The 14440-nt window shown below is 38.9% G+C and overlaps 2 protein-coding genes across 2 annotated transcripts; both read right to left on the bottom strand.

The window, feature by feature from the left end:
• Positions 1–361: 361 nt before the first annotated feature.
• hgh1 (HGH1 homolog (S. cerevisiae)) lies at positions 362–7591 on the bottom strand. Its single transcript, XM_054617227.1, has 10 exons — positions 7466–7591; positions 6342–6464; positions 5518–5656; positions 5169–5306; positions 4880–5031; positions 4110–4210; positions 3364–3462; positions 2769–2860; positions 2550–2672; positions 362–1460 (listed from the first exon to the last, which is right to left on the bottom strand). The coding sequence occupies exons 2-10, from the start codon at positions 6449–6451 to the stop codon at positions 1215–1217; spliced, it is 1200 nt and encodes a 399-aa protein (XP_054473202.1). The 5' UTR covers positions 6452–6464; positions 7466–7591; the 3' UTR covers positions 362–1214.
• A 660-nt stretch (positions 7592–8251) lies between these two features.
• On the bottom strand, positions 8252–13994 carry zgc:153675 (uncharacterized protein LOC768179 homolog). The gene is made up of 3 exons (XM_054617170.1): positions 13638–13994; positions 11062–11149; positions 8252–9622 (listed from the first exon to the last, which is right to left on the bottom strand). The coding sequence occupies exons 1-3, from the start codon at positions 13644–13646 to the stop codon at positions 9336–9338; spliced, it is 384 nt and encodes a 127-aa protein (XP_054473145.1). The 5' UTR covers positions 13647–13994; the 3' UTR covers positions 8252–9335.
• Between the last annotated feature and the right edge of the window lie 446 nt (positions 13995–14440).

Below are 14440 nucleotides of genomic sequence, written 5' to 3'. Positions count from 1 at the left end.
TGATCAATTAAAAGGGGCATTCTGCTGATGTGACCCGACAGTGTCTCTAGAGGAGCTTTGTCCTGACTGAGAAAATATACAATTACTGCAGTGGCACAGACTCCCTGCATATAAAATAATAATAATAATATTATTATTAATAATAATAATAATAAATAAAATGGTGGGTTCAGACGTGACCCTTATAGCTCTTTTCATAGCACTGAGAATCATCTCAATAACTGAACAATGGTTATACTCATTTGATAATATTCTCTTAATTGTCCTTATGACACCACATTAGACACTGTTTTATAACAATGTTAAGTGTTTTTAAGGTGGATCTTTCCTTTAAATCTTAAAAAAAGTCACAGAACAGTCATTAAAATCTCATGCTGTTTATTCAAATAAACTCACAGAACTTTATTTAAAATTCTAGTGGAGATCGCAAAGTTCCCAAAGATGAGTTTGAAAAGATGCAGCAGACGTTTAGAATATTTCTATTTGAGGGAAAGTTCATCACCCAGGTTTTACTTTGATGAAGAGCTGGAACAACATGATACACATAATATACAGTATGTGAAACTGTCAGACAGAGTGGAATCAGACCTTTAACCTACTTAAAATGTAAATTAAGAGTGATAAGGAGTGAACCAGAGAGTGAGATCTGCTTCAGCAGGTCAGAAGGCACCTCATTATGTAGTAACGTCCATTTAACATGTTGTCTCATATCTGAATACGGCACTTTGACATTAAAATCATGCAGTCGGTTGTTTTTTATACATTTATCATTCATAATATTTAATTAAAATAATAATAAAATCAGGAAACATGTTGTTGAGATTCCTTATGATGTCAGATCCATCTGTAACATTATTTTGTCCCTTGTGGTTTTGGACACAGGAGGAAAACAACAACAACTAAATCCTTGAATGGCAGTTTAACTTCAGTAGATGAAGATGATGAGACTGATGATGAAGAAGGGTGATTATCCCTCACGCTCACAACAGTATTCAGACTTCAACAGAATGATTCAGCCTGTGAGAGACAGAAAACACTCCTCTTCTTCTCACTTCATAACTTACTTTTACTTTTCAACCTCAGCGGTGATGTCACTTCCTCTGTGGACCAGCTGACAAACGTCACAGAGCCTCGTGTCTCTTTGTGAAAACGTCCCGTCATGTCTGAATAATGAACATTTGACTGTCAGATGAAGCCGGGTCTAAAAACAGGCTTTACCGTATCAGTCCACTCTCCTGTCCTTTGTCTGTCTCCTCTGCTTCACTCTTCTTCTTCTTCCTCTCCTCCTCCTCCTCCTGTCTCTTCTTCTTCCTCTCCTCCTCCTCCTCCTCCTGTCTCATCTTCTCCAGCTCCTCCTGTTCTTTGACGTCTGCCTCCTTTAGTTTCCCCTCTACGTCCTCGGGAATCTCCACCTCCATCAGGTTCTCCATCCCCTGCTCCGGCTCGTCTCCGATCAGCACCTGGAGGGAGATGGAGGACAGAGAACATGAAGTGTGCATTCAGGTGCCAGTTTATTAGGTACGCCTAGTTACAGCTACTATGAGGGACTTTCATTAAGTGTTGAGTTTGGTGATCTTTGTGGACAAGAGGAAGTGTTTCTAATTCTTAGTGTTCTCTTATTTTCCTGCTGCAGGTTCTGACAGTCTGCTCCGCTCAGTCCTGGTTCTGGTTCTCCTGTGTCTCCCTTCTCTCTAGTGGCTCCAGCAATACAACCTCTGTCTCCAATGCACATTGTGAAATTCTTTTTATTCTTTTTTTGAAAATCAACAAGATTTTAGAAAATGTCTGCCATGAAGAAGGTCTATTGTTTTGATTTTTTTGTTCCTGATTAAGGACGTTTTCAGGCTGAAAGCAGCTCCAGTCAAATCATCTGTTCAGGCTGATTTGAGGTTTATCAAGCTGGCCATGTGAGGTCTTCAATAATTCATTCAATCACAAAATCATTCAATTCTTCTGTTGATTGTGTGTGTTTGAGAAAAAACAAAAACCTAGAATTTACCCCCAAATCACTCAAGTTGCAGTTTATATCCGTGCCTGGACAACATGTCATCATATCTTTGTTTTATCTTGTTAGACATTTGTACGAAATTGTCATAATTAGCATATTCATTATTTAGTTATGGCCAAAAACTCTTTTTTTTGGACCACCAAATCCTGTTCAGTTCATATTTGAGTCCAGTGGGTTGTTTGTGCCAAATTTGAAGAAATTCCCTCCAGGCTTTCCTGAGATTTCGTGTTTAGAAGAATGAACCAGATGGACAACTCAAGTCAAAAACCAGCACCACATAAAACCAATGAATGATCTTTGTCTGTTTCTGCACAGAAGGAGCAGACAGTATGACTGCATTGATTATTTTTTGTTTTATAATAAAGAGGCAGAAGCAAAAACACAATTTCATTGTGAACAACTATTATCATTTTGTTAGCCACTGTTTGGGTGCTCAGCCATCATAATTAAAGCACAAAGAGTAAGAACTTATTATTTAGTGTTATGTATTACTAGTTGATGTATTTGACAGTAATAATTAGATAAACAGGATCTTTCCTACCTGGACCAGTTTCTCACAGGCTGCTGTGACGTGGACGTCCTTCTCCCAGTTGTGAAACTCTCTCATGATCGGATAAACGCTCTTCTCCTTCAGGTTGTCCCGGCCGGCTTTGGTCGCCGTCAGCTGCAAAAGAGACAAACGAGCAAAAGAGCTAATCATGAAAACACGAGTCTGTTTGTGTGTCTGTGTTTTGTTGTGTCTGTTTTCGATGAGTCGTACCAGTAAAAGTGTTTCCAGCAGCATCTTCCTGATGTCGGGGTCTTCTTCTCTCTTCTTGTCTTCGGGGAGGTACTGCAGGTCCACAGGGAGACCTGAACATCACATCAACTTATGTTAAAACCCAAAGCCCATTGGTTCCTACTAGGCACATAAAATATATATTTAGATTCTAAAAAGAAGTCTCAGTTATTTCCTAAAACAGCTGGTCACTGTGGTTTTTAATCAAACGTCACAGAAACAGGTGGAAATAATGCATTTATTGGGGACTATTTTCAGCGGCGGATTAATCCACATCTGGTGCTCTAGTGAGTATTTGTGGCAGTGTGTGTTCATGGTAATGAAGGAACACGTCACCCAGAGCAACAGTGTGACTCATTGATGTGTTTTTAATAGTTTAGGGACACAAATGGAGCTCTATGACACAGAGGAAGAATAATAATCAGGGTTTGATAAACAGATAACACCTGTCACTAGATGTTTTTGCTCTTTTCATGGTATTTGTTGACAAAAACAGAAATATGTTAAATGTCACCAGAGTCGTTCCCTAAAATATGATGCATTTAATTGACTAAAATATTGACTATTAGAAACACACCTTCGTTCTCCTCCTCCGTCAGCTCCTCTGGACCGGCCAGCGGCAGCAGGAGGAAGGGCAGGATGTCCACGGCGTCGCTGAGCAACCAGTCATGATGGGCTGCACAGAGGGAGGAGAGGTTTGGGATCAGATGACTGGAGGTGATGTTGGACTACAGTTCAGTGAGGACACGTAGAATCTCTCACATGGTTTATTCTTTTGGTCTAATTAATGTTCATTTATCTGATTAGGGAACGCAAAAGGTTCCTATCGGGCTCGCTGAATATTTATGAAATCATAAAATGTGAGGAGAAAAAAACCTTATTTAAGATATGTAGCATTGTTGTTTTTTTTAAGAAACCCCTTAAACAACTGATATGATTTATTAAGAACAATTTGACAACCTTAAATATGTCATTTCTGGTTGAGTATCTAATTATCATTATGGGCTGAACATGCGGTCTGTTCAAACTGATAAAGACTAACAAAAAAAACACATTTAATTTGTAAAATAAAATTGACTAACAGATGGACAAATACAGTTGACGACTCCTGCTGTAGAGGCAGCTTCCCCAGATTCTGACATAAATAACATCTTAAAGAGACAGACGCATTTTCTCATTCTCAACATCTGATAAGAAGCATCGTATTTTAAGGCCGTCTCAAGTTCTTCTTGGATGCATTTACAACGTTTTCATGTCACATAGCTGTCCGATCTGCCCGGTACACGTGATGTGAGGCGTAAACGAGGTCTCCGTGTGTCTCACCGTGGTCAAAGCAACAGTTGCGTAGCGTCCCTATGACTCCTGCTCTCCTCACCGCTGACGCCTGGTACTGAGTGAAGGGAAACAACCTCTGGATTACACACCTGCAACACACACAGATTATTACAACATGATGCAAAGGTTTAGATTTCAATAGACTGGACTGTGAATATTTGGGTTGTAGTTGTTCAGAATGACCCAGGAACCAAACATTACTACTGATTTAGACTAAACACACTCTGACTGAAGCAGCACGTCAGCAACAGCAGCTACAGCCCTCCGACTGTGTCCACACATGATGCGTTCAGGCACATTATCTTGTGTGGGTCAACTAATAATCAATGCGGTTACCGACGTAAAAAATGTAAATGGGAAGAATAATAGACTTGAAGCGGAAAAAATGCTTTGGTTATCTTTAGTAGTTGTCGATGTATCGTTCACATAGCGAGTGACGTTGGTGTGTTGAACGCAAATGAGAACCAGAGCTCATTTTTAGGCACTACCGATGAAAAATAGATCTTTTCTTATTAATATGTACTGTTCCTAGCAAATAAACCAATAAATATATATCAGCTCATATTTGTCCTAGCTTCAGAAAGTAATTAAAACTTTGGTCAATCTTGTCTTTCTTAAATTCTTACTGGTCCTGTATAGAGAAGGAAAATGCCCCCTTTTTTTACACATCTTGCAAAAATATCAGTTTTGAAAAGTTCCCAAAACCGGGTGCTGCAGATCTCTAACATAAGTTCCTGTCCTGCAGTGTTATCAGTCACCTGTCTTTGTCCAGGATGTAGTTTCTGGCCTCGGGCAGCTGCGTCAGGTTGGACAGCAGAGGACTCAGATAGTGGAACTTCGCTTTCTTGTTGAAGTCTTCGGTGCAGAAGATGTCCACCAGCTTAGCCAGACCCGCCTCCTCCTCAAGGACCTGGGAACATCGAGGAAACACACACATGGGGTCAGTTAGGAAGGAGCGCTTGATCTGATGACCTGAGAGGCTTGGTGGACCTGTGTGGCATCAGCAGCAGCTCACTGGAAATACGGTGGAGTCAAGCTGGGACGCACCTTCAACACGGTCTTGCAGGTCTTGGTATGGCGGGTCAGGTTAGATAGGATGGTGCAGATCTTATCAGAGAACCAGTACTCTGGATCCAGGAGCCTCTTCATCAACACTGGAAGAACTTTGACATCTGACACCAAAACCTGGATAAGACGAAACCAAGAACACCTGTTTGTCTTCAAGATTGTATAAACACTGAATCCACAACATCCCTGTTGACGGCTCTACCGCCCAGCTTTGTTATGTTTTGTTTCATTTATCAAATGTGCATCATCACAACAGCCTCTCTGGGACAGTGGAGTTAATAATTCATCGATAACTGTAAATGAAGACAGTTTTCTGCTGATAGATCACCTGGTGCAGAGTCTCGTCAGCTGACAGGTTGATGAGGATGTGGTAACAGTCCTTCACGATAGCAATGGAGGGGTCAGAGGTCAGAGCAAACAGGGCGACCAATAAGTCAGGCTTAGAGCGGAGGAAGCGGCAGCCATCCCTAAAAACAAACACACACAAAAATGACAACAGACAGAGTTACTGGAAATGAGTTGCACAAGAAATCAAAGACAAAAAACAGGTGGTGAGAAAAGGTAACGCAATGATTATAGGTTATAGGGTATCACATCCCTCCGAGCCGATTGGGCTTGCAGCTAATTATTTTGACAACCAGTATTTGTATTGTCGACCAAACTGTGAAACAAAAATGACCGTCTGTGTTTTAGAATGCTGCATCTTATTAAGATATGATAATAATGTTAAGGTGTTGTTGTCCGTGGTATTATCGTTGTGTGTTTATTTAGCTGAAGCTTATCGTTTATCTATCTATAAAATCAAATATCATTATATTCTTGACCAAATCAATCGATATTGAGACGATACGGTGGGTTTGCTTATTGGGGATTTTGCAAAAATATTTTCACAATTATATAGTTTTAATAAATAATGATCAGTAATGTGGATATAACGAGTAAGTGTTTAAAGGCAAATAATAAAACTGCTCAGACAGTCCGGTTATTACATCACCTAACTGTAATGCAGCCTCTAAATCCAGGAAGAGACAACATTTATGTTATTCAAGGAAATATCTAGTCTCATTGCACGATATTGATATAATATTGATATATTTCCCAGCCATTGTTATGGTTTCATCATCATCATCATCATCATCATCATCGTCGTACCTGTTTCCAGACAGTCCCAGGATGTACTCTGTGGTGTGACCTTTGACATCAGGTCGAGTATCGCGGCTCAGGAAGGAGAGCAGCTCTGCAACCTCAGAATCAGGCAGCATCTTCTGACAGAGTCTGATAAACAGCAACCAAACAACAAACAACCTTCAGCTTAAACAACAGTATAGTACAGTTGAGTAAGTTACTGATATATATATATATATATATATATATATATACACACATATATATACACATATACACATATATACACACACATATATATATATATATATACACACATATATATATATATATACACACATATATACATACATATATATGTATATATATAGACACACATATATGTATATATACACACACACATATATATATATATATACATATATACACACACATATGCATATACATATATACACATATACATGTATATATACACACATACATGTATATATACACACATATGTGTATATATATATATATATATATATATATATATATGTGTATATGTATACATATATATACACAGATATATATGTATATACATATATATATATATGTGTGTGTATATATATATATATATATATATATATATATATATGTGTGTATATGTACTGCTAGCCTTGCTGACTGATCTGAAATCAGTAAAACCAAACTCCACATGGAAGAAAACATATTTATTTCATCATTGTTCTGACTACTGTCTCATAAAACAGCAAAGATTTATCTGCTTTTATATCAATATAAAAATGCCTCAATTAAAAGGTGAATAGAAAGAAGACATTGTAAATTGTGCATTTGGTAGAGGGGTGTATTTGTTGTCTCTTCTTTACTGTAGTTTTGCTGTGATCTTAGACACTGGGACATTAATGGCCAATTTCCTACTAGAACAATAAAGTTTATCTTATCTGTCTAAAACAATAATAATGATTGTTAGGCCTAACATTACGTCCAGGCTGTTGTTTACTTTAGTAAGTAATGTTGTTGCCATGTTGGACACATAATTAAACTACTAAATTAACTGTAACACAGTCCTGTGCTCAACTCTTGGACACTGAATGACATTTATATGTTTGTTTTTCCTTAAATAACCAGCTGGTATAAATATATCTTACCTTTAACGAGCTATAAGACTTATCCACTTTTCATTTCACAGTTCCTCCTGTTTTATATGTCTCTACTAGCACTAAACAACACGCGAACACGGTACATGTGGACACCGCATAGAGAAAAACCTCCTACTTCCGGGTTTTCTTCTTCGCTGTCTCTTTTTCCGGCAGGTTAAACAGCGCCGAGTGGACGCTACCGCCCTCTAGTGTTCGCCACATGTGGTGGCCTCCGGATCGACATGTACAGCTGGATAACATCCCAAAATTGACTTAAGGACATTTTGTACCTTCTGAATGAGACAAAAACAAACACAGTGAAACTATTAAATTTACACTTTATTCTTTGTTATTACTTTATACAGTAGCAGTCAAAAGTTTGGACACACCTTCTCATTCAATGGTTTTTCTTTATTTTTATTTCTTTCTAAATTGTAGATTAATGTTGAAGACATCCAAACTATGAAGGAACACATATGGAATTATGTGGTAAACAAACAAATGCTCAACAAACCAGAATATGTTTTATATTTTAGATTCTTCAGAGTAGTTGAATGAGAAGGTGTGTCCAATCTTTTGACTGGTTCTGTATATGTCGTACTACCAGTTTACATCTCTGTAAACTCTCTTTTTAATAGTTTATTAAATGTACTATTACTGTACACCTGGTTAAATATATATTATTTTATATATTTATTCTTAATCCTTATGTTATATTCCATGCATTTGTTCAACTTTAAGGATTCAAATATATTTAGTATGTTTACAAGAAAACTTCACACAGACGTCTTTAAACTTCCAAACTACTTTATTTGATATATTGGGAAAAACAAAAACACATACAAGACATTCACATAGTTTAGTCCCATCTGCAACAGCTCCCATTCACTCAAAATGTTGCATTGAAATGCTAATATTGCATATAAACGTTCACGAATGTTGTCTGCGCCGCAGCTTCTGATTAAAGGTACAGCTCAAACTTCACTGAGGGGGAGAAGTTCAGACAACATCGGGGAACTTTTTCCTCTCAAACAAACCATCAATGAATCAAATGCTGCTGAATGTTTTTTTTAAATCTTTAGAAAAAAAAAAGTAAACTTTTTAAAAAGGTCCAGCGCAGCATTTTAACATTTCACACATACTGAAAACAAAACATTTCAACAATAATGTAGCTGTGGAAGAGACCTGAGCCCAGTATTCGTGATTGTGTCTCCAGACATTTCAGAGAAGTGTTCCAACACGCAGATCCGAGGCTGCTGGGTAAAAACGCCCCGGGGCTCATCCAAAGGTCTAGAGTAGGTGAGTAGAATGAAGAATGTTGCTGATCCCTTGATTCAAAAAACACTGAAACATTTGTATTTTTTCTATACACGCTATTCTTGTCGCACACGTTTCAATAGAACTTCAATACCTTTGAAAACAAAACAAAAAAAAGATTTAAAATCAGCACTTAAATTCGGAAACTTTGTCACTAAATATGTGTAGATTGAAAAAGACTGAGGAGCAGAAAGAGAAGAGCCTCAGTCTGAAATGTAAACAGATAAAAATATTCATCGGGGTCATATGACCTGCCTGGAGCCAGATGTTCACTTCCAGTCGAATAAATCCCACCCCGAGTCAGATGACTAACTTTTTATGAAATGTTTCAGTGACTCAGCATTCTGGTGATTCTGGGTTGCCATGGTAACATAGTATTACTGAGTATTTCGGGGGCTGAACGTAGTGTATTTGCATCAAAGTCTGGATCTCTGCAATGGTGACTGAAGACCGAGAAAAGGCGTCAGAAGGCACTGTGGAGTTTGATTGGCAGACAGAGATCAGCTGGCTCCCTGGTGGTCCATCATCATCATCATCTTCATCATCCTCCTCCTCCTCCTCCTCACTCTGCCTTGTCTTTCCTCTTGGATGTGAACGGGACTTTGCTGGCGACCGTCGAGCCCACCGAGGAGACGCCGCCGGCCACGGCAGACACCCCGCCCTTCACAAGCCCCACCCCCATCGAGGGCACCGTGGTCACGGCCGACTTGGTGATCTCCAGGCTTTTGCCGCCCACCCAGGCCACCCCGCCCACCGCCGCACCCACGACTCCCTTGGTGACGTTGAAGAGGCCGCCGGTGACCCTCCACATTATGCCGGGGGCCGCCACCACGTGGTCCTTACCGGGATCTGAGAACAAAACAAACATAAAGAATCAGTATCCAGTTTTCTACTATATAATAAAATCCATGAACCAATAAATAAAAACTACGCTGTTTAGTTCCTGTACACTCCCATTTAAAGTTACTATAAGGAGCTTTTCAGTTTGTGTTGATTTTGGCGGTCCCTGTGGACAAAAGTGGTAGTGTTTCCGAACACCAGAGTCCATTTAGAAAACCTCTAAATTTTACTGCAGCAAGGTCTGAGAGTCTGCCCCACTCAGTCCTTGAGTTTATAGACCAGAGAGGAGAAACTACTTTTGGAAACAGCATTTCACTAAACCCTACACCTGACGACAACAAGGTTTCCCCCAGCTCACTTCTGAATTAGTGAAATGCAGTTGTGTTGAGTTTAACAAGACTCTTTAAGAAACCAGCAGCTCTGTGAGGCTGAACTAAGGCACAGCGGTGCTTTGAGCTAAATGCTAATAAAATATATGCTAACAATGCTAACATGCTGATGTTTAGCAGGTATAAGGTTTTGCTTTCCCTGCTCACCATCATAGTTTAGGGTGTTAGCTAACTGACATTTGCTTATCAATGTTCTGCAGGTATTTGACCACCTGATGGTGGTAGATAAAAAGTAAAGAAAATACAGTAAATATTAGATTATTAGAGTGTCTGGGAAGCATAATGATGTGTTCAAATGGGTTCCCAATTCATTTAGATCTTACTGATGAAATATTTCACTGAAATAAGTAAAAACTGGCAGTAGAGGGGAAGTCAGGAGACCAACAGAGAATTATACTACGTTCACACTACGAGTGACAAAAGCAACAAAGCGGCCAAACGTGGTCGTTGAAGTGTCCCTCAAGGGCATGTTTACGTAGCTGTATGTGTAAACAGCACTGGGAACTGGCTAATGGCATTTGTTTTTAGATGGAACAGAACTTCAGGAAATAAAAACATGTTTGGAGCGCTGAAATAGTTTCAGACCAGCTTAGAAGTGTCGGATGTCAGTTTTGTAGCTTCATGTCACTGGCTTCTATTAAAAATGATGTAACGCTTGTTGCTTTGACACTCGTAGTGTGAACAGGCTTTTAGGATTCATCCTCTGGGAACCAAGAATGTACCAAATTTGGGGGAGTTTTTGGTGCCATAACATCTCTTATCTTCTTATCAACCCCTCTGAGGGTTTGAGCTCCACAGTTGACCTCGAGGGTAAACTGTTACCGAAAACAGAACAATGCTAACGACAGTGATGATCACTGAGAGCAGCATCAGGGGACTAAACTGGTGCAAAGTGCCTCAGCGCCACAAATAGACACTCTTGCACAAACATACTAACGCTCCCTGGCAAAGAACAACACTTGCTGAAATAGCAGCGGGCAACATGTGAGCACAGATTGCACCATATTCCCCCGCTGATGTTTCAGCATTTAGCCACACCCTCGGGAGATCGGCGCTCACCCTCTGTGGGTTGGATGTCGACGGGTTCGGCTTCTTCGGGGGCCAAGCTGGTCCCAGGCTGGGGCTCCGCGATAACGGTGTTCACATTCTGGAAAACACAGGAAAAACAAAGAACTTCTTTACTCTGAATTCGCCAACTTTCACAGCATTTCTCCACTTTGAATGCTTTCAGTACATGAATACTTAAATATGTGACATCAAATATCAGCTTTATAATCTTGTTGACTTCTTCTTTGATTAGATATTTCCTGATTTCAATCACAATTTTGCAGATTTGAGACTGTGTTTCAGTAATTTAGACAACATTTAAAAGGGTCATTAAAGAGGAAGCTTCATTAAGTCGGTTAAATAACTCTGATGATGTCAGAGTGATGTCATCAGGGTTATCTCAGCTTGAACTCAGAATTTTTTATCTTTTTTAGTTTCTAATAAAGTCTGCCTCACAAACTGGAGGTGTGGAGTTTGGAAGACATTGGGTGTTTATTGGCAGGGAGGGTCTAATGAAAGATGCCGTCCAGCTGCATTATGGGAAATGTAGGATCCAGTGTTTTTGGAGCTTTACTCGTAAAAGCAATTTCCAAAATCTTAATTTGACCATTATTTTTTATTCTTTATTTGGTGAATCCCTAATTTTTTTAGAAATGGTATACAAAACTCACTGGAGCGTCCATTTAACGTTTGACGACTGTTGTGTCTTTTGTTAAATAAGAGAAACATCATTCTGGGGATCTGTACTAGCGTTGACACAAGAACCAATCCTTAAGTGTCAAGTCATTGCTAAAATTCGGAAAAGTTACGATGTTCATTTTTCTACAGTACCGCACTGGTCGTCCTGGAGACAATAGAACATTTGCCTTATTGATGCTACTATGTGAACAAAACATTTTGGGTTGAAATCTTCAGGAGATGTAGTTAACGTTAGCTGTTAGCAGCCGCTGTGCAGCAAAATCCTGCTTGGCTAAATAAAGGCGCTAACAGCTAACGTACGGAGGTCGCATACACTGCGTTCAAGCTCTATTCAGTGCAAATTAGTATTGCGGTAAATTAGAACGTTAACATTGATGTGTTCAAATGTAATAGTGTAAAATGTTGTTTTTGGTGAAAAGCTTGAGGCAGAACATAAGGGATAAATAATAGATTTGTAAAAAAACAGGATGCAAAATGTAAGTTGAAGTACAGAGGATTTATAGCTTTGTTTTTAACCGTGGTATCGAATCGGGCATCAAGAATCATTGAATTAAACTAGCATTTGTATCGACATCTACATTTCTGGTATTGTGACATCCCTAATCTGTACGGAAACTATGGTTAGATGAGCGATACACATGTAAAAGCCAACATTACTATCAAGATGATGACTATTTAGAGGTCACTTTAGTAAATGTATATGTTCATACTTAATTTAACGCTGTATGTTCAAGACAAACGGCATTTTTAATCAAGTCTTAAACATAAAATACAGACAGAAATATATATATATATATATATATTCATGAAAGGGAAAACTATGTCAAACCTGTCATTCAGTGCAAGAAAAATCTATTTATTTCAAGTCTCTCTAGCCGCCTGGAGTCAGAATCACATTCAAACATGTAATTATCTGACATACTTATCACACTGTGAAGATGATGTTTAAATGTGGGGTCCCTTATAATTATTTTAATCTTATTTGATTGACATATGGTGTTTCGTGTCCATATTTACGTGTACAAACATCTTTATTCTATTTAACTATACTCTCTTAAGATGGAATCATAATACAATTTGGGCTTTTGCTCATATTTTATGCTTAAATATCATTTGATTAAGTATAAAAAATATGATATACAGGCCGAACACTGAACACGAGCAGCAGATCCACCTGGCCTACATGTGTCTGTAGGTCAGTGGTCTTAATCTTTTTGACCTCTCACCCCTTTAAATGAAGCCTCCCTCTTATTACGGGCCATTAAACTCTGATGCTTTGATTATAAAAATGACACGTGGAGGCTACAAATCAATGCACAATCTCTAAAACAGAGACTATTTCATGTCATATAAACCACCACCCCACCCCCTATTTTATCATTCTTGTGACCCACAAAAAAGGGCCCAGCTCCCAAAGGATCAAATCCAGCTCTGCACTATATCTGAAAAAAAAAAAAAAACTTCCACTTGTTTAATCTGTGAACCAAACCTAAAAAAAAAAAAAAAAAAAAAAAAAAAAATGGGTGTTTCTTTTTTTAAAATGATGATGATTTACTGGATCAGAGTTTGAGTAACATTTGCAGGAAGCTGTGACGCCTCACTTAAAATGCAGCTGGTCAGAAAAAGCTCTTCTCCTGGAGGAAGAGGCCACATTGCACTTTCAATGTCATCCACATAACACAAACAAAAATCAAATTACATCAGCACTCATGAAGCTGATGAACTGGTCACACAGCAATGGTGGCTTTTTTTGCAGCATGCTGTTCAGGAAAAAACACACCACACACACACACACACACACTCACACTCACACACACACACACACACACACACACAGTTTATGAAACACATTGTTTCAATATTTAATAAGCATGCTGGTTTCTTCTTACCTTCACCATTGTTCCCAGTGCTTCTGCCACAAACACACCTGGACAGAGAAACTTGACACAGCTTCTGTTTCAGCCTCTGAACCAAAGTCACACTGTTTCCTCTCCTGTGAGGGAAACCTGCTGCTCTGCCTGTTTAATGGATGCTTCTTCTTCTGCTTCTTCTTTTTCTGCTGCTGCTGCTGCTTCTTCTTCGTGGGTTTGTCTCTGTTGTGGCATTAAAACACTGAACTAAAGTCAAAATGAAGCCTAACTTCTTCTCCTTCACACACGGACAGGCTGAGCTACGCAGCTCTCTTTTTCACCCTGCTGGTTCTGCCGACGTGGCGCCTTCAATAGACACACAAACACACACACACACACACACATAGAGTCAGAAATACACACAACAACACACTGCACTTCCGCTCAGCCCCTTCAAATTAAAACACCTCTCAGTGATGATGTGGACTATTTCTGAGTTTTGAGGTGATAAGAGTGGAGGGGAAGTATTCACAATGAGAGAAAATACTTTGCAATTTAAAGGGATAGTTCACCACTAAATTAATAAATGCATATTACATTAGAGTCATTTAGCAGATGTTTTTATCCAAAGAGACTCACAATAAGTGTATTCAACATAGGTATTCAAGAGAACTACTAGTCACCAGAAGTCATAAGTGCATCTCCTTTCTTAAACAAGCATCTAAAAGCATAAACCAGAGCAAAAGTACAGAAACAAACTAATACGAATACAATAAGTGCAACAAACTAATATGAATACAATAAGTGCAACAAACTAATACGAATACAATAAGTGCAACAAA

This window comes from Anoplopoma fimbria, chromosome 17, assembly GCF_027596085.1.
Source record: "Anoplopoma fimbria isolate UVic2021 breed Golden Eagle Sablefish chromosome 17, Afim_UVic_2022, whole genome shotgun sequence".
Classification (NCBI taxonomy): domain Eukaryota; kingdom Metazoa; phylum Chordata; class Actinopteri; order Perciformes; family Anoplopomatidae; genus Anoplopoma; species Anoplopoma fimbria.
The sequence above is the reverse complement of the archived record's forward strand: the minus strand, read 5'-3'. Positions and strand labels throughout refer to the sequence as shown.

Bases quoted from the DNA above. Each gene is read 5' to 3' on its own strand.
- hgh1 (XM_054617227.1), bottom strand. From the start codon at position 6,451: ATGCTGCCTGATTCTGAGGTTGCAGAGCTGCTCTCCTTCCTGAGCCGC. The intron at 4,211-4,879 runs GTGACTGATAAC...TGTGTGTTGCAG, and splicing joins TACATCCTGGACAAAGACAG to GTGTGTAATCCAGAGGTTGT. The intron at 3,463-4,109 runs GTGAGACACACG...CCCTCTGTGCAG, and splicing joins CAACTGTTGCTTTGACCACG to CCCATCATGACTGGTTGCTC.
- zgc:153675 (XM_054617170.1), bottom strand. The intron at 9,623-11,061 runs GTGAGCGCCGAT...TTTTGTTCTCAG, and splicing joins CGACATCCAACCCACAGAGG to ATCCCGGTAAGGACCACGTG.